This window comes from Pongo abelii, chromosome 20, assembly GCF_028885655.2.
Source record: "Pongo abelii isolate AG06213 chromosome 20, NHGRI_mPonAbe1-v2.0_pri, whole genome shotgun sequence".
Classification (NCBI taxonomy): Eukaryota; Metazoa; Chordata; class Mammalia; order Primates; family Hominidae; genus Pongo; species Pongo abelii.
This window is the reverse complement of record NC_072005.2, coordinates 39,631,067-39,658,109: the sequence shown is the minus strand read 5'-3', so window position 1 is coordinate 39,658,109 and position 27,043 is coordinate 39,631,067. Positions and strand designations below refer to the sequence as shown.

Genomic DNA, 27,043 nt, shown 5'->3' with positions numbered 1-27,043 from the left:
CCTCCTACCTGGCTATTCAGAACAGACACCAGAGTGGCCCCTCTTGACCCTTCTGACCTCACCCCCTGCTTCGCTCCCTTCCATTCACTCTGTTTAGCCACAGCAGGTTCTTTGCTGCTCTTCCAACACTCCAGGCTGGCTTCTCCCTGGCTCCTGCCTCTGGGACTCTGTGCTCGGCACTCCCTCCGCCTGGAATCCTCTTTTCTTGGCCAACAGGGTTGCTCTCTCATCCCTTTCAGGCCTTACTCGAATGTCACCTTCTCAGTGGTACCTTTTCTAACTACCCTAAGATCGAAACTCCCTTCTAGCTACATGAAGGGAGAGATTTCTGTCATGTTCACTACTGCAATCGACATGCTGGAGTAGTATCAGGCAGAAACAAGGCATACAATAAATATCTGTGGAATGAATGCACAAATCACAAGTCACTTTGATTCTTTATGTACACTTCCACTGAAAAAGTAATTTTATTTAACTGATAGATGTCACCTTCCAAACCCAGGTCTTCTGACTCTGTGCCCGGTAACTGACTTCCTAGGCTGATGTACCAGTGTCGCAGGCACTAGTCAGCTAGTGAAACCCCATAGTCACAACTCACTTCTCTAACAGAGAGACTGTGAGGGTGAACCACTCGGACTAAGGGGCAAAGTCACTGGTGAGTACAGACTGGACAGGACTCACATATGCCCTGCTGGTTCCAAGGCAGGGTGGCAGAGCACACAGTCAGCAACCACCATTCCTGGACACAGGCATCAGTATCTGTCAATCAATAATCACAGCCCAAACCTGGCTGTAAGTCAGAAGCACCTGGGAACACTGCACCACATGCACTGGCCACATGGCAAGGGGACAGGATTATCCTTTGTCCTAGCTCTTAAATGGTCAAATATTTGAATACTCTCGAATCCAGAGCTTTTCTCACCCACAGTCCTGGACTGAGCTCCCGAGTAGAGGCCTTGCCTAGCAATGTTAGGCCACAGACCTCTTTCCCCAGGGATGAATGTCAAAGCAACTCTCAGGGCCTTGCTTATAAAAATCCTTAAAAAACCAAAAGGAAAAAATCCAAATGCCTAGCCATTTCATCTGAGTTGCTGAACATTCTGAGAGAGACCCTTATTGGCCTATGGCTAAATCCCCTGGCAGTACATAAATTCCAGAAATAACAAATATTGCTCTGGGGAAAAAGTGAAACGTGAAGTCTGCAGGCCTATGCTTGGCAATCACATTTAGAAATTCACTTGTAAGTCAGCTGTTTGAAACTCAGAATAGACACATAAATTGGAAAACCCACCAACTACTTAGTTTCCAGACTCATCTGGGAAAGCCTGTTCAGCCCATTATGTACAAAAAAACATGGTAGTATTCCAACTATCTAATCAGCATTTCAATGTGGAAAGCCAAGTCAAAATTCCAAACTACAACAATAAGTATTTCCCGTTCTCAGCTTCAGTGGTCAATGCCAGTCCCAGGAAAGCAGAAGAAACAAAGCAGGTACTGCTGTGCCCCAGCGGCTTACCAAGCCCCTACTGCTCGCAGCTGGTTATCTTCTCTAATTGTCCTGCCCTGGGCAACAGGTGCACTTGCCCTCCAGGGTTGGAAAGCAAAGGGCCCTGCAGGTCAAGCTCTGTTTCCTCCAATACCTGCAAGCATGTCCTGAAGAAGAGCTCAGTAATGCTCACGTTAAAATAAAAGCCTTTGGCCTTATATTTCAAACCACTCTTGCCTGAAGTCCTGAATAAAGCTAAGAGCGCTATGTCATCATGGGGTGATAGCTGTCAGAGTCCAAGACTGTTCAACACTTTCTAGGAGAGGACAAAGTGTTCCTAACTACTGTCTTGCCATATCTTTATCAAGCAGTGACCAGTCACAATGGTGGATGAACAACGTGGTTCTTTATGTAAAAGTCAAAGCTGCACACATCTGTACATATCCATGCACGTACAGACGGTAGTCTGGAATAGCATACAACAACCAGTTACCAATGGTCACTTCTGGGGAAAGGAATGAGATGCTAAAGGAAAGTACAAGTTTCACTGTTTACGTTTCTTTTGAGAAGTAAAGGCATACTTTTTATGTGTCAAATTTTTAAACAAAATTATGACAAGCCGGCCAGGCACGGTGGCTCACGCCTGTAATCCCAGCACTTTGGGAGGCCGAGACGGGCGGATCCCGAGGTCAGGAGATCGAGACCATCCTGGTTAACATGGTGAAACCCTGTTTCTACTAAAAATACAAAAAAATTAGCCGGGCATGGTGGCGGGCACCTGTAGTCCCAGCTACTCGGGAGGCTGAGGCAGGAGAACGGCGTGAACCCGGGAGGCAGAGCTTGCAGTGAGCCGAGATCACGCCACTGCACTCTAGCCTGGGCAACAGAGTGAGACTCTGTCTCAAAAAAAAAAAATAAATAAATAAATAATAAACATAAAAATAAAAATAAAAAATTATGACAAGCCATTTCATACACACTTAAAAATGACAGTATCCCTGGGTATAAAATATGATCATAGAAACAATTAGAAATTACAAAGATGGCTGGGCGTGGTGGCTAACGCCTGTAATTCCAACACTTTGGGAGGCCGAGGTAGGTGGATCACTTGAGGTCAGGAGTTTGAGACCAGCCTAGTCAACATGGTGAAACCCGTCTCTACCAAAAATACAAAAAAAAAATTAGTCAGGTGTGGTGGCGCATGCCTGTAGTCCCAGCTACTTGGGAGGCTGAGGCACAAGAATCGCTTGAACCCAGGAGACAGAGGTTGCTGTGAGCCGAGACCACGCCACTGCACTCTAGCCTGGGCAACAGAGTGAGACTCCGTCTCAAAAAAAAAAAAAAAAATTACAAAGATGGCCGGGCACGGTGGCCCACGCCTGTGATCCCAGCATTTTGAGGCCATGAGTTTGAGACCAGCCTGGCCAACATGGCAAAACCCTGTCTCTACTAAAAATACAAAAATTCGCTGGGTGTGTTGGCACATGCCTGTAATCCCAGCTACTTGGGAGGCTGAGACATAAGAATTGCTTCAACCCAGGAGGCAGAGGTTGCAGTGAGCTGAGATCGCCACTGCGCTCCAGCCTGGGCAACAGAGCAAGACTCTGTCTAAAAAAAAAAAAAAAAAAAAATTACAAAGATAGATCCATAGAAGAATGACCCTGACCCAAGGAAGTGACTATACAGTAAAGCTGACTTTTACATTTTTAAAGGGTTGTAAAAAATAAAAATAAAAACAAGGCCAGGAGCGGTGGCTCACACCTGTAAATCCCAGCACTTTGGGAGTCTGAGGTGCGTGGCTCACTTGAGGTCAGGAGTTTGAGACCAGCCTGACCCACATGGTGAAACCCTATCTCTACTAAAAATACAAAAATTAGCCAGACATGGTGGTGGGCGCCTGTAATCCTACCTACTCGGGAGGCTGAGGCAAGAGAATTGCTTGAACCCGGGAGGCGGAGGTTGCAATGAGCTGAGATCACGCCATTGCACTCCAGCCTGGGCTACAAGATGAAACTTCATCTCAAAACAAAAACAAAAACAAAGAATATGTGAGAGAGACCACATGTAGTCCATGAAGCCTAAAATTTCTGTCTGCCCTTTATAGAAAAAGTTTGATAAACCCTGATTTATACCAATGATGCTGTGTCTCTTAAGAAAGAACTCTAAGTTCTTCTTGGAAATCCCTTCAAAATCACTTTTAAACACAGTAAAAATTAGTTGTGTTACTTAAAAGTCGAGTTCTTTTCTTTTTTTGGTTAACCCAAAGCAGTGTTAGTTAGCTTATTCAGGCACCTAAATAATCAGATCCAACCCAAAAGACTGGTGATCTTAACCCCAGGATGGGGTAAGGAACATTCTCCTTCCTAGGATCTCATAGCCAAGAACTTCACCTGGATGTAGAAGGATGGAAAAACTAATGTCAGATTAACTCTCTGAACAGCTAAAAGTAATTTTTAAAATCTATCAAACGAATATAAGAGATCAAAGTTTAATAAATCATCTCCTAAATTAAGACAAGAAAAAAGGCCATCTTTACTTTGAATGTAACTTGTATTCTAATCTTACATTGTAATCTAGAGCCCTGAAAGAATATTTCATTTTAACTATCAAAGAGGCTGGGCGTGGTGGCTCACGCCTGTAATCCTAGCACTTTGGAAGGATGAGGTGGATGGATTGCCTAAACTCAGGAGTTTGACACCAGCCTGGGCAACACGGTGAAAACCCACCTCTACTAAAATACAAAAAATTAGCTGGGCTTGGCTGCGTGAGCCTGTAGTCCCAGCTACTCAAGAGGCTGAGGCACGAGAACTGCTAGAACAGAACCCGGGAGGCAGAGGTTGCAGTGAGCCGAGATAGTGCCACTGCACTTCAGCCTGGGCGACAGAGCGAGACTCTGTCTCTAAAAAAAAACAAAACAAAACAAAAAAACTATCAAAGACCCCAAGAAATGTACTGAAGAAGACTCAAATACATCTGAATATTAGCAACTGTGAATATAGAATTGGAAAAATTATTCTATAAACGTGTGGGACTCTCTAAAAACCAAAGATTCAATATAATAAAAATCCACAGGACGGGCAGGGTGACTCACACATGTAATCCTAACACTTTGGGACGCCGAGGCGGGTGGATCACTTGAGGTTAGGAGTTCGAGACCGGCCTGGCCAAGATGGTGAAACCCTGTCTCTACTAAAAATACAAAAAATTAGCCAGGCGTGGTGGTGGGCGCCTGTAATCCCAGCTACTTGGGAGGCTGAGGCAGAGAACTGCTTGAACCTGGGAGGCAGATGTTGCAGTGAGCCGAGATCGTGCCACTACACTCCACCTTGTGTGACAGAGTGAGACTCCGTCTCAAAAAAAAAACAGCCGAGCGTGGTGGCTCCTGCCTGTAATCCCAGCACTTTGGGAGGCTGAGGCGGGCAGATCACCTGAGGTTGCAAGTTTGAGACCCTAGCCTGACCAACGTGGTGAAACCCCGTCTCTACTAAAAATACAAAATGAGCCGGGCATGGTGGTACATGCCTGTAATCCCATCTACTCGGGAGGCTGAGGCAGAAGAATCACTTGAACTCCGGAGATGGAGGTTGCAGTGAGCCAAGATTGCACTATTGCACTCCAGCCTGGGCAATAAGAGCGAAACTCTGACGTAAAAAAAAAAAAAAAAAAAAAAAAAGGCTGGGTGCAGTGGCTCACACCTGTAATCCCAGCACTTTGGGAGACCAAGGCAGGCGGATCACGAGGTCAGGAGATCAAGACCATCCTGGCTAACATGGTGAAACCCCGTCTCTACTAAAAATACAAAAACATTAGCCGGGTGTGGTGGCAGGGCGCCTGTAGTCCCAGCTACTCGGGAGGCTGAGGCAGGAGAATGGCACGAACCCAGGAGGCGGAGCTTGCAGTGAGCCGAGACCGTGCCACCACACTCCAGCCTGGGCAACAAAGCAGGACTCCGTCTCAAAAAAAAAAAAAAAATTCCACAAATAAAGCTCATAATCATATTTAGAATTCTCAATACTCACTAATAACTTTTACCAGTACGGTATTTGAAAATTAGGTTCTGACTTGAAAATTTGAAAGACAACAACATAAAATATTGGCTGGTTTGTTTAATAATTTTTCTTCTTTTTTTTGAGACATGGTCTCACTCTGCCATCCAGGCTGGAGTTCAGCAGTGCAATCATGGCTCACTGCAGCCTCAAACTCCTGGGCTCAAGCGATCCTCCCACCTCAGCTTCTGGGCTTCTGGAGTAGTCAAGGCTTCTGGATGTAGAAGGATGGAAAAACTAATGTCAGATTAACTCTCTGAACAGCTAAAAGTAATTTTTAAAATCTATCCAACAGGTGTACACCACCATGCCCAGCTAATTAATTTTTTATTTTTTGTAGAGACAAGGTCTCACTATGATGCCTCAAACTCCTGAGCTCAAGCGATCTTCCTGCCTTGGCCTCCCAAAGTGCTGGGGTTACAGCTACCACACCTACCCTTAACCTACTGAATTTGATATGAAAGCAATTCAGAACCTGGCATACACAAATTTTTTTACAAAGACAGAGTACCAACAGAAAGAGGACAAAGGCTACTATTACAGTGATTTGGAAAAAACTTAAGACAATATTCTCATTTACCTTTGTAGTATATTTTCCTACACAAGTATGACACAAAAGATACTCTACCTCAATGTCCTGGAGACTGAATTCCTTTTGATCCGTAAAATTTGCAGCCCCAGCACTAAGTTCCATTAGCATCTTGGCGATCTCAGGCTTTATGGCCGAGGTCAGCCGACTGGCTGCTTCCATGACATGCTCCTGCACATCTTTGAGCTGCGTGGCTGCCTTTGAGTAGTGAGAGTTCCTGAACACAGTGCTGAAGAGATCTGTGAGGAAAGTACTGGCACGACAGAAGACGTTCAGGGCATCCAGATACTTGGAGATGCCCTGCTGGATGTCAGCGATAGGAGTAGAGTGGGGCATGGCATGGTGGCAGCTGCCTGCAGCGGTCAGACTGCCCAGGGGGGCAGTGGTGGCCGTGGATGCCAGGGGAGCACTCAGTGCTCGACCCAGCTCAGGCATGGGGTACTGCTGGTGCTGCTGCACCTTCTGCTTGGACCCGCCAAGCAGGAAGCGCCGCTTGTAGTCCATTTTACTGTCCTGGGCACTGCAGCAATACATGCGGGAGGGGGAATTGTCCCAGCAACCGTAAGCAGGTCAGGGTTCTGATTCTTCTTTCTCAGAACTGTAGCTAGGTATAAAAATAGTGGAGTTCTGCAAATCGAAGTTTTAAAAAAGGCATTTCCATGAGGCAGGTGACCATGTGATCCAACGCAGAGGTGAGAGACAACAGGTTTATATAATTAGTATTTTCAGTGTAGACAGGATCTCTGACAAAAAATAAAAGATGTCCAAAATGCTGGATAAGAACTGTTTAGCATTCCACTCTCTTACTAAAAGGATATGCTTGCTGAGAAAAATGTTTACTTCTTTGCAAGAATATTTTGATACTTGTATTTACAATGGCAGAAAAATAACTTAACTTTTAAAAATGTAATATAATGTAATACACCGTGTCTTCAATATACCCAAAAAAGTTAGAACCTCAAAACCCAGAAGCTGATCAACAGCAATTTAAAAGCAGTACAGAATTACTTCACACAAAGTCCTTAAGAAGGAAGATCAAACTTCTGCAGAATTTTGACAGAGCCTGCCCGTCAAATCCGTTTACCTGTAAGGCTGCTTCTATGCAATGCTGAAATTCTCCAAATTTCCTCTAATGTTTCCTGAAAACAAGTTTTTCTTTTTTTTTTAAATGGCATTTGTTATAAGTCTCCTCCTCCATTCCTTTTGTTTGCTGAGGTAGCGGTTTCCTTGTAACATTAATAAGAGGTGCTTCCAGACTGGGCTGGCCCTCAGTAGTAAAGTCTGAAGCAAGAATGCACAGATGTATTTGTAACGCTTCTAAGTCCTTTCCTGTCGGGGGGAAAAATAAGATAAAGTGAGGAAGGCTACAGTAATTCTGGACAATAACTCCTGTGATGCTATTATCCACACAGGTGGGCTACAAATGAATGAAATAAGAAATCATATTATAACCTTAGAGGAGCAGGTACAATAGTGAGCACTGAACTATGAAATGATGACTGTTAGAAAATTCCTCAAGCAGTAATACAAAAATAATGCAACCAAAAAAGTATGATTGTAGACTGGCCCCTTCAAAGCTGAGGCTGGCACGTTGAACGGGGCCTGGATCCACGTTCAGCATATTCTCCTTTCCTCTTTGAAGAGCTCACAAGCTTCAGGAGGATCGCATGAGTACTCATGGTGAGGGCTGTTGACAAGCAAAGCACTCATAAACTTTATGGGGCATCAGCAAAGGCAGAGATGGGCAAAGGGCGAGGGAAATCAAGAAGGTTGTTACGAAAAAAAATATTCTTCTGAGGTAGGCCTTGATTGTAGGATAGGTTTGGACAAGTGCAAAAGGGACAGGTGGGACTCATAAGGGAAAGGACCACCACGGCAAAGGTCCCAAAGCAGGACGGGAGAGTCGGATACCAAGCTGGGCTTAAGTGCAGGGTGCAGAAACAGAGCCTGGAGAAGGGAGTGGCTGGCAGGCGGTTTACAGACACGATTCTTCCAATCCTCACTCCGGTACCAGTTTCCCTTTGGGTGTGCAGAGCAGGAGCCTGGCAAGGTATACCAGTTTCACACCTTGGGTGGCTTCTTAGAACCTTTGACTCTGGGTAGGTTCAAATAGCCGAATCTGGATATCACTGGTTATAGTTTCTGATACCTACAACAGCGGAATACTGTGATTCTTCTCATAAAGCTAAAATCAGGAATAACATTTGCTTGAAATCATCTGCTCTCCCAAACAAAAGTTCAAATACATTTCACTGAAAGTCACATTTACCACATATTTAACTTATTTTATTATTATTATTTTTTTGAGATGGAGTCTTGCTGTTGCCCAGGCAGGAGTGCAGTGGCGTGGTCTCAGCTCACCACAACCTCCGCCTTCCAGGTTCCAGTGATTATCCTGCCTCAGCCTCCTGAGTAGCTGGGATTACAAGCGCCCACCATGCCTGGCTAATTTTTGTATTTTTAGTAGAGACGGGGTTTCGCCATGCTGGCCAGGCTGGTCTCGAACTCCTGACCTCAGGTGATCCACCTGTCTCAGCCTCCCAAAGTGCTGGGATTACAGGCGTGAGCCACTGCGCCTGGCCAACTTTTTTTTTTTTTTTGAGACAGAGTCTCACTCTGCTACCCAGGCTAGAGTGCAGTGGCATGACCTTGGCTTACTACAGCCTTGAACTCCTAGGCCCAAGCAATCCTCCTGCCTCAGTCTCCGGAGCAGCTGGGACTACAGACGTACCACCATGCTTGGTTAATTTTTGTATTTTTTGTAGAGACGAGGTTTCGCCATGTTGCCCAGGCTGGTCTCAAACTCCTGAGCTCAAGTGATCCTCCCGCCTCAGCCCAAAATGCTGAGATTATAGGCATGAGCCACCGTGCTTGACTACATATTCAACTACAACCTATGTAATGGTGGTATATAGTTTGGTCTACTTATTGATAACCAGGTTTTCTTTCTATTTTCCTTTTTTGAATATATAATTAAATATAACTCATACTTCGTCACTTATGGCCAATTACCATAATTCCTTTGTATTTCTATGATTGTGTTGGCAACACAGGAATTAGGTAGGTTACAAAGGCAAGAGATGAGAAGAACACTGTGGATACAAACATATAACATATAAAGTCAATAAAACAACCACTATTTATGGCTCTATGTTCAACAAAATTTGAGCTCTTTAAAAAAATCTCATAAACTTTTCAGGAAACAAATATCAAATGGCTACTTGTAAAAAATGTGTTCCCAAATGTTTTCTTTTTTCAAATTCATGACAAATAAGGCAATCACATCTATCCCCACCCAAATGCTCCACAATTTACAAATTCTGATGTACAACAGAAGCACTCTATAGGAATGCTGAAGAGGGGCAGGCTGTTCCCGTGGAGACTCTGTGGCCTCTGAAGGAAAACCTTCACCTGAGTTGGCCACAGTGAGTGTCTTATGCAGCCCTGAGAAGCACTCTATCTTTGTTCAGTGGTGCACCAGCTTCCTAGTTCCTCTACCGCAGCTGCCTCTGGCTCTAGGAGAGCCTGCCCCCATTCCTTTGACAGATCTAGAAGACCAAGTGAGATGTATATGCTTACCTAATTAAAAAACCACAAACATTAAACCTTTTTCACTTTACATACTTCCAAACTTTCTCTAAATGAAACTTATAATACTTAAAGCTATACTATTTCACCAAATTCATCTACAGATTAACACAATCTTTATCAAAATATTTTTTGTTTTTGAGACAGAGCTGTGCTCTGTCGCCCAGTCTGGAGTGCAGTGGCACAATCTCAGCTCACTGCAACCTCCACCTCCAGAGTTCAAGTGATTCTCCTGCCTCAGCCTCCCAAGTAGCTGGGATTACAGGCGCGGGCCACAGTGCCTGGCTAATTTTTTGTATTTTTAGTAGAGATGAGGTTTCGCCATATTGGCCAGGCTGGTCTCAAACTCCTGGCCTCAAGTGATCCACCCACCTCGGCCTCCCAAAGTGCTGGAATTACAGGCGTGAGCCATCGTGCTGGCCTCAAAATTTGAATTACCTTTTCTACAGAAATAGGCAAGCTGACCCCAAAATTCATTTGGAAGCCAGGAGTGGTAGTGCATGCCTGCTGTCCTAGCTACTTAGAGGTGGCCAAGGTGAGAACATCACTTGAGCCCAGGAGTCTAAGGGCAGCCTGGGCAACATTGCAAGACTCTGCCCCTAAAAATAAAACAAAGCCCTAAAATTCATATAAAAATGTGAGGGTTCCAGTTCTAGGTGCTTCGGGAGCTGCGGCTTAATGGTACAGACAGGGCCAAGTCCAAAAATGGCACAGAACCAGTCCCGAAATGGCACAGAAATGCTATCAAGAAACCCAGATCACAAAGATACGAATCTCTTAAGTGGGTGGACCCCAGGTTCCTGAGGAACATGCACTTTGCCAAGAAGCACAACAAGAAGGGCCTAAAGATGCAGGCCAACAATGCCAAGGCCATGAGTGCATGTGCCGAGGCTATCAAGGCCCTCATAAAGCCCAAGGAGGTTAAGCCCAAGATCCCAAAGGGTGTCAGCCAAAAGCTCGATCGACTTGCCTACATTACCCACCCCAAGCTTGGGAAGTGTGCTCGTGCCCGCATTGCCAAGCGACTCAGGCTGTGCCGGCCAAAGGCCAAGGCCAAGGCCAAACCAGCGCCCAGGCTGCAGCTCCAGCTTCAGTTCCAGCTCAGGCTCCCAAAGGTGCCCAGGCCCCTACAAAGGCTTCAGAGTACATATCTCTGTCTACCAATGTGAGAACAGAAGGACTGGTGCAACTCCCTCGGGCTGCCGTCTGCATGGGGCGGGGATCCTCCTGTGCTATTTGTGCAAACAAACCTGAGGCAAGAAAAAAAAAAAAAAAAAAAAAAGCAGGGGATCCAGGATGACCAAAACAAATACTGAAAGAAAAAATGTTGTAAAAGTAATATTTCCTGATTTCAAAATCTACTATAAAGCTATAGTAACCAAAGCGTGAAATACTGGCATAAGGAAAGATGTATAAATCAATGGAGTAGAATTAGAAGTCCAGAAATAAACCCATACATCTACAGTCAACTGATTTTAGACCAGGATGCCAAAAACATCCAATGGGGAAAGAAGAGTCTCTTCAATAAATGGTGATGGAACAACTAAATATCCACATGAAAAGAATGAATCTGGACCCCAACCTCACATCATATACAAAAATTAGGCTAGGCGTAGTGGCTCAAGCCTGTAATCCCAGCACTTTGAAGGGCTAAGACAAGAGGATCGCTTGGGGCCAGGAATTTGAGACTAGTCTGAACAACAGAGCAAGACCTCATCTCTATAAAAAATTTAAAAAATTAGCTGGTCATGGTGGTGTGCACCTGTAGTCCCTGCTACTTGGGAGGCTGAGGAAGCAGGATCACTTGAGCCCAGGAGTTTGAAGCTGCAGTGGGCCATGATTACACCACTGCACTCTAGCCTGAGTGACAAAACAAGACCCTGTCTCAAAAAAAAAAAAAAAAAAAAAAAGAAACAAAACAAAACAAAACACCAAGAGATAAAAGATTCATGAAAATAAAAGCCTAAAAAGAAAGGGGAGGGAAAGAATATCATCAAAAATGGCAGAATAAGGACTTCCCCTGACCAAAACTCTCTACCACATAAAAACAATGAAAAATTGGCAAAATAATCAGAATCACCGTTTTTACAACTCTGGAAATAGGCTTTTAGCAAACTGGGGATAATTTATCAAAGATAAATAGCTGAATCCTGGTAAGAACAGTGAGTTTTGTAGCATTTTAACTTGACTGAGTCCCATCCCTAGCTCTCCAGCTCCATAACAGCCTTGAAAACTACCAGCTGCATCCACATTGAAGACCAGAAGACTGGCAGTTACCAGAGGAAGCAGAACTGGGCTACAGCTCCTTCAAAGTACCATTCACAGGAAATTGGCATTATTTAACCTGTCTGGTGGTCCCCCAAAATACCCCATTTGCAAATATCTCTGTATTTTACCTGATTTAGAGCTCATCTGGAGAGGGAGGAGAATCTGATTTTCAGAGTTGCCACATTATATCATTAAAAAATGTCCAGTTGGCTGGCCACAGTGGCTCAAGCCTGTAATCCCAGTGCTTTGGGAGGCCGAGTTGGGCAAATCACCTGAGGTCAGGAGTTCAAGACCAGCTTGGCCAACATGGTGAAACTCTGTCTCTACTAAGAACACAAAAAAAATTAGCCAGGTGTATGTTGCCCGCCCATAGTCCCAGCTACTCAGGCAGTTGAGGCACGAGAATTGCTTGGATCACACCACTGTACTCCAGCCTGGGCGACAGAGCGAGACTCTGTCTGAAAATAATAATAAAATAAAATGTCCAGTTTTCAACAAAAAATTGGAAGATATGCAAAGAAACAAAAAAAATACAGCCCATATAAAGGGAAAAAACATCAATAGAAAACTCTTCCCAAGGGAAGCCCAGATATTGGACTTAACAGACAGAGTTTAAGTCAGCTAATTTAAGTATGTTCAAAGAACTAAAAGAAACCACATTTAAAAAATGTAAGGAAAATATAAGAATAATGTCTCCCAAAACAGAATATTAATAAAAGATAGCAATGACTTTTAATTTTATTTCACTTATTTTGTTTTTAGAGATGGGGTCTCTGTCACCCAAACTGGAGTATAGTCATACAATCATGGCTCATTGCAGCCTTGACCTTCTGGGCTCAAGCAATCCTCCACCTCAGCCTCCTCAGGCGCCAGGACCTCAGGCATGCACCACCATGCCCACCTAATTTTCTTTTTTTTTTTTTTTTGTAGAGACAGGGTCTCACTATGTTGTCCACGCTGGCCTTGAACTCCTGACCCCAAGCCATCTTCCTACCTTGGCCTCTGAAAGTGTTGGGATTATAGGTGTGAGTCACCATGCTCAGACTACTCAAGCCTATACATGTAAGGCACAGTCCACCTGATAATTTAGAAACATATAATTTATAAAGATAAATTTATGCAGCCGGGCACAGTGGCTCACACCTGTAATCCCAGCACTTTGGGAGGCTGAGGCAGATGGATCACCTGAGGTCAGGAGTTTGAGACCAGCCTGGCCAATAGAAAGAAACCCCATTTCTACTAAAAAATACAAAAATAAGCCAGGTGTGGTGACGCGTGCCTATAATCCCAGCTACTCGGGAGGCTGAGGCAGGAGAATCACTCCAACCTGGGAGGCGGAGGTTGCAGTGAGCTGAGATCGCACCACTGCACTCCAGCCTGGGTGATAGAATAAGACTGCGTCTCAAAAAAAAAAAAAAAAAGAAAGAAAGAAAGAAAGAAATATATATATGTGTGTGTGTGTGTGTGTATATATATGTGTGTGTTGTGTGTGTGTGTGTGTGTGTGCGTGTATATGTTTATGCTTCAAGAGGTTGGGCAAAGTGGCTCATACCTGTAATCCTAGCACTTTGGGAAGCCAAAGCAGGCAGATCGCTTGAGCCCAGAAGTTCAACCAGCCTGGGCAACATGGCAAAACCCTGTCTCTACAAAAACATACAAAAATTAACCGGGCATGACGGTGTGCACCTGTGGTCCCAGCTACTTGGGAGGCTAAGGTGGGAGGATCACTTGAGCCCGAAAAGTTGAGGCTGCAGTGAACCATGATCACACCACTGCACTCCAGCCTGGGCAACAGAGAATCTGTCTTTAAAAAAAAAAAAAATGCTCCAAGAGAACAATTACATCTGGTGAATCGAGAGAGAGAGGATCAAACAACTCATTTTTTATTTACTCCTTTTTTCCCTTCAAGAGTGCTTCATTTTTGAAATGAAAAATTTTCCGAAAGCTAAACAAGTTGAAGAATTATGTTATTAGTCATTAACTTTTTATTTTAGTGCTAAGCTCACAGTGCAAATTTTTATAAATATGCCAATACACACAACTGTTTAGAGAGCAACTTAAGCTAATATGCATGTAAAAATCTCTTCACTGTTTAGTTTGCCATATGGCTGCTTTATCAAAACTGATTACTTCAGTAAAATAGACAGTAACAAGTATTGATGAAGATGTGGAAACATCAAAACACTCATACATTGCATATAGGATTGTAAAATGGGCCGAATTCAGTAGCTTATGACTGTAATCCCAGCACTTTGGGAGGCAGAGGCGGGAGGATCATTTGAGGTCAGGGGTCAGAAACCAGCCTGGCAACATGGCAAAACCCTGTTTCCACTAAAAAATACAAAAATTAGCTGGGTGACTTGGGAGGCTGAGGCAGGAGAATGGTGTGAACCCGGGAGGCAGAGCCTTGCAGTGAGCCGAGATCACGCCACTGCATTCCACCCTGGGTGATGGAGCGAGACGCCGTCTCAAAAAAAAAAATTAGCTGGGTGTGGTGGTACATGCCTGTAATCCCAACTATTCAGGAGGCTGAGGCAGGAGAATTGCTTGAACCCAGGAGGCAGAGGTTGCAATGAGCCGAAATCATGCCACTGCTCCAGCCTGGGTAACAGAATGAGACGCTGTCTCAAAAAAAAAAAAAAAAAAAAGAAAGTAAAATGGGATAGCCACTGTGGCAGGTCCTCAAAATGCTAAATATGGTGTTACCACATGACCCAGCAATTTCATTCCTATGTATATACCCAAGAGAAACGAAGAAATACGTCCAAACAAAAACCTGCACACAAATGTTCATAGCAGCATTATTCATAATAGTCAAAAGTAGTAACGACCCAATTATCAACTGACAAATGAATAAACAAACGTAGTATAGACATACAATGGATTATTTATTCAACTATAAAAAGGAACGAGGTTCTGATAAATGCTACAATATGGATGAACCTTAAAAACACTGTACTAAGTGAAAGAAGCCAGACAAGGAGACTCCTATTATATGAGTCTACTGATATGAAATGTCTAGAATAGGCAATCTACACAAATAAAAAAGTAGATCTGGCCGGGTGCGGTGGCTCACGCCTGTAATCCCAACACTTTGGGAGGCCAAGGGGGGCAGATCACTTGAGGCCAGGAGTTCAAGACCAGCCTGGCCAACATGGTAAAACCCCGTGTCTACTAAAAATACAAAAAAAATTAGCCAGGTATGGCGGCACATGCCTATAAACCCAGCTATTCAGGAGGCTGAGGCAGAAGAATCACTTGAACCTGGAGGTGAAGGGTGCAGTGAGCCAAGATGGTGCCACTGTACTCCAGCCTGGGTGAGAGAGTGAGACTCTGTCTCAAAAAAAAAAAAAAAAAAAAGTAGATTTATGGAATGAGGAGTCCTTGCTAATGTGTACAGCTTTTCTGGGGGGTGATGAAAATGTTCTGAAGTTAAATAGTGGTTGCTATGGCTTGAAATGTCATCCAAAGTTCTTGTATTGGAAACTTAATCCCCAGTGCAATAGTATATAGAGGTGAGACCTGTAAGAGATGATTAGGTCATGAAGGCTCTTGTCCTCCTGAATAGATTAATGGCATTATCACGGAGTGGTTTAGTTTATTGTGAGAGTGAATCTGTTACAGAAGTTCAACCATCTCTTGCTCTCTTGAGCTCTCCTGTCCTTCCACCTTTCACCTTAGGGTGATGCAGTAAGAAGGCCCTCACCAGATGCCGTGACCCTGGACTTCCCAGAACCATGAGCCAAATAAACTAATTACGTGAATTATATCCCAATAAAACTAATTTTTAAAAAAGTATTACTTCATCTTTCTTTGTCACTTTCTTCACATAACTAACTTCTCATTTAATAGCAAAAACTAATAATAAATAAATAAGTTTTCCAGGGATGGCTTTAGTGCCAGACTTAGTCTCCTTTTTGTACAACAATCAGAAAAGTGTACACGTGGTTCCTCACTATGGCTTGACTTACAGTCTTGCTACTTTACAATGGTAAAAAAGCAATATGTGGCTGGGCACGGTGGCTCACACCTGTAATCCCAGCACTTTAGGAGGCCGAGGTGGGTGGATCACCTGAGGTCAGGAGTTTGAGACCAGCCTGGCCAACATGGTGAAACCTCGTCTCTACTAAAAAATACAAAAATTAGTCGGGCATTGTGGCAGGCACCTGTAATCCCAGCTACCTGGGAGGCTGAGGCAGATAATCGCTTGAACCTGGGACGCGGAGGTTGCAGTGAGCCAAGATCACGCCACTACACTCCAGCCTGGGTGACAGAGTGAGACTCTGTCTCACAAAAAAAAAAAAAAAAAAAAAGCAATATGCTTTCAGTAGAAACTATACTTCAAATTTTGAGTTTTGATCCAAATTTCTTTATAACTTTATCACAAAATAGACTTTGTAGCTGGGCATGGTGGCTTACAACAGTAATCTCAACACTTTGGGAGGCCAAGCCGGAAAGATCATTTGAGGCCAGGAGTTCAAGACCAGCCCAAGCAACACAGAAGGACCCCACCTCTACAAAAAAATTTTTCAAATTAGCCAGGTGTGGTGTGCACCTATAGTCCCAGCTATTCCAGAGGCTGACGTGGGAGGATCACTTGAACCCAGGAGTTTGAGGTTACAGTGATCTGTAATTGTGCCCTTGTACTCCAGCCTGGGTAAGAGAGTAAAATCCTGCCTCCAAGAGAGAGAGGAAAAAAAAAAGGCTTTGTGGTAGATGATTTTGCCAAACTGTAGGCTAAAGTGAAGTGCTCTTAGCACATTTCAGGTAGGCAAGGCTAAGCTATGATGTTTGGTACATTAGGAATATTAAATGCATTTTCTCTTCTTCTTTTTTTTTGAGACAGGGTCTGGCTCTGTCATCCAGGCTGGAGTGCAGTGGTGCGATCTTGGTTCACTGCAAGCTCCGCCTCCTGGGCTCAAGCCATCCTCCCACCTCAGCCTCCTGAGTAGCTGGGGCTACAGGCATACAGCACCACGCCCAGCTAATTTTTGTATTTTTTATAGAGCTGGGTTTCACCATGTTCCCCAGGCTGGTCTTGAGCTCCTGAGCTCAAGCGATCCTCCTGCCTCAGCCTCCCAAAATGCTGGAATTACAGGCATCAGCCACTGTGCCCGGTCCTTATATTTTCAACTTAGGATATTTTCAACTTACGAGAGGTTTATCAGGACATAACTCCCATCATAAGTCAAGGACCGTCTGCATTTGAGTGCTGCCATCCAGAATCTGTGAATGTTAAGCGCCAAAAAGGCCCTTCATGATCATCTAATTTAAACCCTTCAATTTATATATTAAAAAGGGGATTCAGGACATTAAAGGTCTTGCACTAGACCACATGTAGTCTCAGAATCAAACTCAGGTATCTTGACTCTCAGAACTTCAAACTGGTAGACAGATCAAGCTATGCTGCAGTAACAAATCCTGAAATAAATGGCTTAACCTAATACAGATTTACTTTTTTTTTTAAATTTTTTTTTTGAGACAGAGTCTAGCTCTGTCACCAGGCTGGAGTGCAGTGGCATGATCTCGGCTCACTGCAACCTCTGCCTCCTGGGTTCAAGCGATTCTCCTGCCTCAGCCTCCCGAGTAGCTGGGATAACAGGCACGTGCCACCATGCCCAGCTAATTTTTGTATATTTAGTGGAGACGGGATTTCACCATGTTGGCCAGATGGTCTCGATCTTCTGACCCTGTGATCCGCCCACCTCGGCCTCCCAAAGTGCTGGGATTACAGGCATGAGCCACCACGCCTGGCCTTGGAGATGGCATCTTGCTCTGTCACTCAGGCTGGAGTGCAGAGGTGAGATCCTGGCTCACTGCAACCTAGCTGGTCTTGAGCTCCTGAACTCAAGCGATTCTCTTGCCTCAGCCTCCACAGTAGCTGGAACTACAGGCATGGATCACCAAGCCCAGCTAATTTTTGTATTTTTGGTAGAGATAGGGTTTCACCATGTTGCGCAGGCTGGTCTCAAACTCCTGACCTCAACTGATTCCTGCCTCAGCCTCCCAAAGTGCTGGGATTACAGGCGTGAGCCACCACGCCCAACCAGATTTAATTTTTGTTTTTGAGACGGAGTCTTGCTCTGTTGCCCAGGCTGGAGTGCAGTGGTGCAATCTTGGCTCACTGCAACCTTCACTTCCTGGGTTCAAGCAATTCTCCTACCTCAGCCTCCTTAGTAGCTGGGAGACCACAGGCACACACCACCATGCCCAGCTAATTTTTGTATTTTTGGTAGAAACAGGGTTTCACCATGTTGGCTAGGCTGGTCTCGAACTCCTGGCCTCAACTGATCCAACTGCCTCGGCCTCCCAAAGTGCTGGGATTACAGGCATGAGCCAAGGCGCCCGGCCCAGATTACTTCTTGTTCACAAAAATTCATTGTGGGTCTAGCAGCCCTTCTTCAGCTTACAGGGACACTACTAGAACTTATGTCTCCCATGGTTGCCCTAGCACAGAAAAAGAAAGTCAAAACTCATACCCACTCTTTAATACTTCCCACTGAAAGTGACACACATCACCTGCCTGCAAAGCCCTTTGGCTTTGAGGTGGTTGCATGTCAAAGGCTACCACCAAAGGCCAGAGGTGGTTGCGTGGTACCAATTCCACTATAAGAGAGGTAGAGAAATGTAGGGGAAAACACAGACTAGTGGGCAAGCCCTACAGTCGGCCACAGCTGTCCACACAGCCCAGCTGTGTGTTGTATGGTTCTGCCCAGACGAAAGCAATTCTGATTCCACACAGGGGAGGCCCCACAGTTGTTCTCTCCAGAGGCTGCTCCAGGACATCACTCTTTCTTGTATGTATGGAAAGTGAAGGGGTGGAAGATGGTGGGGGAAGAGTCACAGTTTCCTTTGAGAAATTGATGAAAGGAAACTTTAGTAAAACACACATCCCAAACACCAAAATTTCCATTCAGTTTTGGAACTGGAGCCTCAGGTGAAGAACTAATTGCTTTCTACACTCCCCACACTTCCTTTTCTTTCAGAGGAAGCTACATAGAGCTGGAAGCACCAGATGACTTTTTATAAACTGAGCTTCCTGCACTTCCTGCACCTAGTGTTGGTCCAACAGGTGACCAAGCAGGGGAGGCCTGAGGCTTGGACTAAAGAATTTAGTGGAACCACAGAGAAATACACGAGATCCTTTGCAACCATACTACCCACTATGCACCTATGTTGTCAGGGTGTGGTCATCAGACGACAGCATCAGAACTGAATTGCCCACGACTAAGGGTGCACCTGTGTTATGGACTGAATGTTTCCCCAAAAATGCATATGTTGAAATCTAATTCCCATTGTGATGGTATCTGGAGGTAGAGCCTTTGGAAGGTATTTAGGTCATGAGGGTGCAGCCATCATAAATGAGATTAGTGCCCTTATAAAAAGAGGTCAGCTCACTCTCTTTCTGCCATATGAGAATATGGTAAGTCAGCAGTCTGCATCCCGAAAGAGGGTTCTCATGAGAACCTGACAGTGCTGGCACCCTGATCTTAGACCTCCAGACTTTGGAACTGTGAGAAATAAGCTTCTGTTGTTTATAAGCTACCCAGTCTATAGTACTTTGTTAAAGCAGCCTCAACTAAGACAACCTCTGTGACAGTAAATCTGTCTGTAGGCAGTAAAAGTCTACGTGGGGTTGTCAAAACACTCACTGAGCGTGTTAAAGGATGAAAACATTTTTAGCAATTTTTTTCACCACCTACCAACCTTAGTAAAAGTAGGATGAGGGCTGGACAGTGGTGCCCATCTGCAGTCCCAGCACTTTGGGAGGCCAAAGCAGGAGGGTCACTTGAGCCCAGGACTTCGAGTCCAGTCTGGGCAAAATAGTGAGATCTCGTCTCTAAACAAACAACAACAAAAAAACCTAGTAGCAGCCAGTGAAAACCAACAATGACTTTTAAGGACTTCCTTCCCTGATATTAGAATCAGGATACCACCCTTCCTGGAATGACTATTTAAATACGGATTACTGGGATACAATCCAAATCTAATGAATCAATCCTTGGGAGAGAAGTAGAGAATGCATTTTTTTTTTTTTTTTTTTTTTTTTTTTTTTTCTGAGACAGTCTTGCTCTGTCTCCCAGGCTTGGAGTGCAGTGGCGCAATCTCGGCTCACTGCACGCTCCGCCCCCTGGGTTCATGCCATTCTCCTGCCTCAGCCTCCCAAGTAGCTGGGACTACAGATGCCCGCCACCACGCCCGGCTAATTTTTTGGAGAATATACTTTTTTAACAAGTTCCCCAGATGATTCTGATGTATACTATAATTTGAGAGCCAAACTGGGGGTCCACTGAAAATCTGCTGACAGCCACAAGAATGAGGACGCCTGATGATGCCGACTGTAGTGCAACTCAGGGATTCTCACCAACATTCCTGTGCATTCAAGAATACAGAAAGGCCGGGCATGGTGGCTCACGCCTGTAATCCCAGCACTTTGGGAGGCCGAGGCCAGCAGATCACGAGGTCAGGAGATCGAGACCATCCTGGCTAACACGATGAAATCCCGTCCCTACTAAAAATACAAAACATTAGCCGGGCGTGGTAGCGGACGCCTGTAGTCCCAGCTACTGGGAAGGCTGAGGCAGGAGAATGGAGTGATCCCGGGAGGCGGAGCTTGCAGTGAGCTGAGATCGCGCCACTGCACTCCAGCCTGGGCGACAGAGCCAGACTCCGTCTCAAAAAAAAAAAAAAAAAATACAGAAAGGTTGGCTGGGCGCGGTGGCTCACACCTGTAATCCCAGCACTTTGGGAGGCCAAGGTGGACAGATCACGAGGTCAGGAGATCGAGACCATCGTGGCTAACATGGTGAAACCCTGTCTCTACTAAAAATACAAAAAATTAGCCAGGTGTGGTGGGATGCACCTGTAGTCCCAGCTACTCGGGAGACTGAGGCAGGAGAACGGCATGAACCCGGGAGGCAGAGATTGCAGTGAGCCGAGATCATGCCACTGCACTCCAGCCTGGGCAACAGAGCGAGACTCTGTCTCAAAAAATAATAATAATACAGAAAGGCACCTCCCCTCCAAAGTGATAAATAAGTTTTTGTTTTGTTTGTTTGTTTTGAAACAGGGTTTCACCAGTCTCCGACTCTTAAGCTCAAGCAATCCACCTGCCTCGGCTTTCCAGAGTGCTGGGATTACAGGCGTGTGCCACTGTGCCTGGCCACAACTCTTTTTCTGAGAACCCAGGGGCTGGTTAGACAGTTCAATGAAAAGTTCTGTTTGTAACATAATTGCTTCTAACAAGACTGGCTCAAGTAACACAGTCATGCCTGGGGTTCCTACCCAAGCAGAGAGAAAAAACATTCAAAACATGAAAACTGGTTTTCGCTAATTCTTAACAGATCTGGTGTTCCTGGGCAGATCTTTGTTGTAATCAAAACTACACAGTGTTGAATTTTTTTTAAATGTCATGGAACTTGCTGGGCAGAGTGGCTCACGCCTGTAATCCCAGCACTTTGAGAGGCCGAGGCGGCCAGATCACGAGGTCAGGAGATCGAGACCATCCTGGCTAACACGATGAAACAAACAAAAAAAAAGGTCATGGAACTGAAATACATTCAAGATCTATCATTTTCTTTTTTCGAGATGAAGTCTCACTCTGTTGCCCAGGCTGGAGTGCAGTGGTGCGATCTTGGCTCACTGCAACCTCCGCCTCCTGGGTTCAGGCAATTCTCATGCCTCAGCCTCCTGAGTAGCTGGCATTACAGGTGCCCAATACCACGCCTGGCTCATTTTTGTATTCTTAGTAGAGACAGGGTGTCACCACGTCGGCCAGGCTGGTCTCAAACTCCTGACCTCAAAGTGATCTGCCTGCCTTGGCCTCCCAAAGTGTTGGGATTACAGCCATGAGCCATCATGCCTGCCCGAGTTCTATCATTTTCAAATGACATTTTGCCAAGAAACAATGTACAGAGAAGATAGTAATACCTACCTAAGCATTTGTCTTCATGGCAGTGATCATAATATCCCCTGACGAAATACTGTTGGAAGTTAGGTGATGGGTACATGAGGTGCATCATATCACTTGCTCCAATGTTGTATATGATTGAACATTTCTGAAACAAAATGTTGAAAATGCACACACAGACACACACACACACGAACACCTGGATTTTATTATTTTATTCTGTTTTTATTTATTTATTGACACTGGGTCTGGCTCTGTCACCCAGGCTGGAGTGCAGTGGCGTGATCTCAGCTCACTGTAACCTCTGCCTCCTGGGCTCAGGTGATCCTCCTACTGCAGCCTCCCCAGTAGCTGGGAGTACAGGCATATGCCACCGTGCCCAGCTAATTATTACTATTATCATTATTTTAATAAAATTCTTCTTAATGCTGTCTAAATGTTTTTCACATGCTTCTCCACCCTCATATTTATCTGCCTGACAGGCTAAAATATGTTCAAACCATTTAAGGACATTTCTTTTCCATATTTTCTTAAAAAGAATTTTCACTGGGAAAACATTCACCATTTATGAATCCACTATTCGTGCTGCATGGAAATAAATACGCATTGTCAAGGACCTCAGAAGTTAGTGTAGCCAAGACGTGTGAGATTTGTCATGTACTCTTAAGTTTTAATGCTACTTAAAAATATCAAATACATAGCAGAAAAGAACATTTTAAGTAACATCTTTTCAACATAATAATTTGCAAAGGTTCTCCACAGATTAAAACTGAATTCAGCCACAATTATATCATTTAAAATATTCATTTCTGCAATTAGAGTCATCAGCGATTTCTATTTCGGGCAATAAAGAACATGCTTGAAACTAGACGAAGTCCAGACATGGTGGCTCATGCCTGTAATACCAGTACTTTGGGAGGCTGAGACGGGCAGATCACTTGAGGCCAGGAGTTTGAGACCAGCCTGGCCAACACGGTGAAACCCTGTCTCTACTAAAAATACAAAAATTAGCTGAGTGTGGTAGCACACGCCAGTAATTTCAGCTACTTGGGAGGCTGAGGCAGGAGAATTGCTTGGGAGGTGGAGGTTGCAGTAAGCCGAGATTGCACCACTGCACTCTAGCCTGGGTGACTGAGTGAGACTGTCTCAAAAAAAAAAAAAAAAAAAAGAAGGCCAGGCCTGTAATCCCAGCACTTCCAGCACTTTGGGAGGCCAAGGCGGGCGGATCATGAGGTCAGGAGATCAAGACCATCCTGGCTAACACGGTGAAACCCCATCTCTACTAAAAATACAAAAAATTAGCCAGGCATGGTGGCGGGCGCCTCTAGTCCCAGCTACTCGGGAGGCTGAGGCAGGAGAATGGCGTGAACCTAGGAGGTGGAGCTTGCAGTGAGCCGAGATCACACCACTGCACTCCAGCCTGGGCGACAGAGTGAGACTCCGTCTCAAACAAAAAAAAAAAAGAAAGAAAGAAACTAGATGAAGACTCAGTATTAGAGGATTTTCTTATACCTATGGTTGACAAGACATGAAAAGTGGTCAGCCATCCTGAGAAAATCTCTTGAAGCACTTCCCTTTAGAAAGACAAGACTGTTGAAGTGAAGAAGAGAATGGCCCTGGGTGCCTGACTAATAGGGTGAGATCTTGGCTGTCAAGATCAGTTTGACTTTGAGCAAGTTCCTTAACCTCTCTCTGCCTGTCTCACCTCTCTCTGCCTGTCTCATCGTCTGTAAAATAAGGATAATAGTAACCACTGTTATTGAGTTAAATGGATTTATACATATAAAGCACTTAGAATGATGTCTGGCACATATTAAGCACTAAATGTTTGATGATGATGTTATTATCATTCCCACAAAGCAAGCAAAGGAAGCAGGCCTTGTTATTTCTGCTTCTCTGGAAAAGTCACTGACAAACAGGAAAGGTCTTGAAAAGTTACCCAATCCTTGAACCAAATAGAAATCTACCAATCGCAGGGCAGGAAGCATCACACACTTCAGTGATAACTAACTTCTACTTACATGGACTATGCAGCTATAAAGAGAAATTTAATCCCTGAATTAATTAAGTTTTCCCATCTGACTAAAGATTGATAGCTATGATTTGTGAATACAGAGAATAATTTTAGATCCACTTCAGTCCTTAAGCCAATAGAGAAAAGAGAGTGGCAAGCACTCCTGCTGTCAGAAATGGGATGACATAAAGGAGCTTCATTTCAAAACAACAGGTTAAATAGGCAAGTGCACTTACCTCTCCATCCTCCCCAAATCCCAGTGACATAACAATAAAGACATTCACAAGGGAATCTCAGCAAAACAGTAACAAGAAGGTCTGAGGGCCACAGTCTATTTAACTGCAGGCCATTTTCTAGAGGATGGAGAGAAAGCAGAGGAAACTATATCACAAGACAGACCAGAGCAAAGCTGGCCACTTTTTACAACATGCAGGGCCAAAAGAAGACAGAGAGGCAGAGCCCTTTTTACTGGAGGAACTGGATAAATGCCCAGCTTTGAGTCAGCAGGTAGAGAAATCAGGAGTGGGAAACCAGTTAATCAATCTGATTTCATCTGTACTTCCCATTCCTGATCACTCAATCAGCCAACTCTCACTAAGGCAAGAGGACTATTGAAAAACAGAGGGACCTCCTGCAAATTACCTATATGAACAACCCAGTTCCTCATTGATAAGGATTACCAGACAGTGAAGGAAAACCAAAAGGACAAAAAAGGACAACTAAGATGAAAGGTGATCAGACCTCAGAAGAAATATATATTTTAGGTCCCAGAAAAACACCTGAAAAGAAATTCTGACTGGTATTCCTCAGACAGTGTTGGAAAGATAGTGCATCCTTAAAAGCAGGGCTGGGCACGGTGACTCACGCCTGTAATCCCAGCACTTTGGGAGGCCAAGGCAGGCAGATCACAAGGTCAGAAGTTCAAGACCAGCCTGGCCAACATGGTGAAACCCCGTCTCTACGAAAAATATAAAAATTAGCCAGGTGTGGTGGCGTGCGCCTGTAATCCCAGCTACTCAGGAGGCCAAGGCAGGAGAATTGCTGGAACCCAGGAGGCGGAGGTTGCAGTGAGCCAAGATCGCACTACTGCACTCCAGCTCTAGGTGACAGAGCAAGACTCCATCTCCGGGGGAGAAAAAAAAACCAAAAGCAAACAAATCATAAAGGAAGTAGAAATCAACAACGAATTCTTGGAAATAAGAAATATAATTGCCAAGATAAAAACAAGGGAAGAAATAAAATGGGAATGAAGTAAGGTATAGGGAATACAAAAACACACAGACACACATGCTTATAGCTTTTCAAATAAGCCATGGGAGAATAAACCAAAAACCAACAAAAATGTTTACCTACAACGTATAGAGAAGAACAAAGACAAGGAGGAAAGCCAGACTTCTTTCAATCTATCTTACTTTTGGTTTTACCTTTAGAACTACATAAATATATAAGCAAAAAGCAAATATAAAAAAGAAAAATATCCCTAAAAATTAAACAAAAGACAAATGAATCTATATTATTTACCAAATTAGTGGCATAGCCACACAGAGAATTATTATTTCAAGTTTAAAACTGTGTTTTGGCCAGGTGTAGTGCTTCACATCTGTAATCCCATCATTTTGGGAGGCCAAAGCAGGAGGAATGCTTTAGAGTTCAAGACCAGCCTGGGCAACACAGTGAGACCCCATCTCTATAAAACACAAACAAAATTGGCCAGGCGCAGTGGCTCATGACTGTAATCCCAGCACTTTGGGAGACAGAGGCAGGCGGATCACAAGGTCAGGGGTTTGAGAACAGCCTGGCCAATATGGTGAAACCACGTCTCTACTAAAAATACAAAAATTAGCCGGGCATAGTGGCGGGCGTCTGTAGTCCCAGCTACCAGGGAGGCTGAGGCGGGAAAATCACTTGAACCCGGGAGGCAGAGGTTGCAGTGAGCTGAGATCACACCACTGCACTCCAGCCTGGGTGACAGAGTGAGACTCCATCTCAAAACAAACAAAATTATCCAGACATGGTAGTGCATCCCTGTAGTCCCAGCTATGAAGAGGCTGAGGTGGAAGGATCACTTGAGCCCAGGTGGTGGAGGCTGCAGTGAGCCAACACGGCACCACTATACTCCAGCCTGGGCGACAGAGTGAGGTGGTCTCCATCAATCGATCAATCAATAAAATCGTGTTTTGACTGGACCTCTCTGGTGTTACTGTCAACAAATGAGAAAAGACAAACATAAAATCAAAGATATAAAAATCCTTTAATCCTTCATTTGAATTGGAAGTAAATCAGTCTGAAATCATGGTTTATCTTTTTCTTTCCAAAAAGTATGTATTTCCTAGTTCTACTGAAAAAAAAAAAAACCTACTGGAATTTACATCTTAATTGTAATGAATGCCCTTAATACCATTTCCCACCAAAAAGAATCAGAACTAGTTAAAGAAATGGCTGATTCTGGATCTGGGATCAGAAATTTTTCTGATAAGCTCCGGACTTCTTGTAAAGCCAGAAAGCAGGGAACTCATATAAGACTACTAGGCTCATGTCAAAAGCACTTAGAAAACCCGAAAAATAAGTTCCATTAATGATCAATAATGGGACAACTTAAGCATCAAAAAGAATAACCATTTAGGGGTGAAAATCATTAAATATATAAAAATTACTGAGTTCAGACTTAGCAATAATTTCTTAGATATGACACCAAAAGCACAGGCAACAAAAAACAGATAAACTGGACTTCAAAATTAAAACTTTTAGGCATCAAAGGACATTACAAGCAAAAAGCAATCCATAGACGAAAATATTTATAAATCACATATGGGAAAAGGAATTAATATCCAGAATATATAAAGAACTCCTACAACTGAAACACAAAAATCCAATTTTTAAATGGGCAAAGGACTTGAATAGACTTTTGTACCAAGAAATATACAAACAGCCAATAAGCACATGAAAAGACGCTCAATATCACTAATCACTAGTGATATAGTTTAAATCTGTGTCCCCATCCAAATCTCATGTCGAATAGTAATTCCCAATGTTGGAGGTGGAGCCTGAGAGGAGGTGACTGGATCACGTGGTGGATTTTCCCCTTTGTACTCAATAGTGAGTGGGTTCTCATGAGACCTGGTTGTTTAAAAGTGGGTAGCAC

At 44.1% G+C, this 27,043-nt stretch overlaps 2 protein-coding genes across 29 annotated transcripts in view; one reads left to right on the top strand and one right to left on the bottom strand.

The window, feature by feature from the left end:
* GARRE1 (granule associated Rac and RHOG effector 1) overlaps positions 1-27,043 on the bottom strand; it is a 101,126-nt gene that overhangs the window by 49,534 nt on the left and 24,549 nt on the right. For 6 of the 28 annotated variants that reach the window (XM_063719205.1, XM_054538462.2, XM_054538463.2 and 3 more), the window contains 2 exons: positions 21,912-22,035; positions 6,161-7,450 (listed from right to left, as the gene is read on the bottom strand). The exons of 1 other annotated variant lie outside the window; for it this stretch is intronic. In XM_063719205.1, the coding sequence (XP_063575275.1) occupies positions 6,161-6,655 (495 nt within the window). In that variant the 5' untranslated portion in view covers positions 6,656-7,450; positions 21,912-22,035. 28 annotated transcript variants of the gene reach the window in all.
* On the top strand, positions 10,259-10,960 carry LOC134760639 (large ribosomal subunit protein eL29-like). Its single transcript, XM_063719444.1, has one exon. The coding sequence runs from the start codon at positions 10,519-10,521 to the stop codon at positions 10,876-10,878; it is 360 nt and encodes a 119-aa protein (XP_063575514.1). The 5' UTR covers positions 10,259-10,518; the 3' UTR covers positions 10,879-10,960.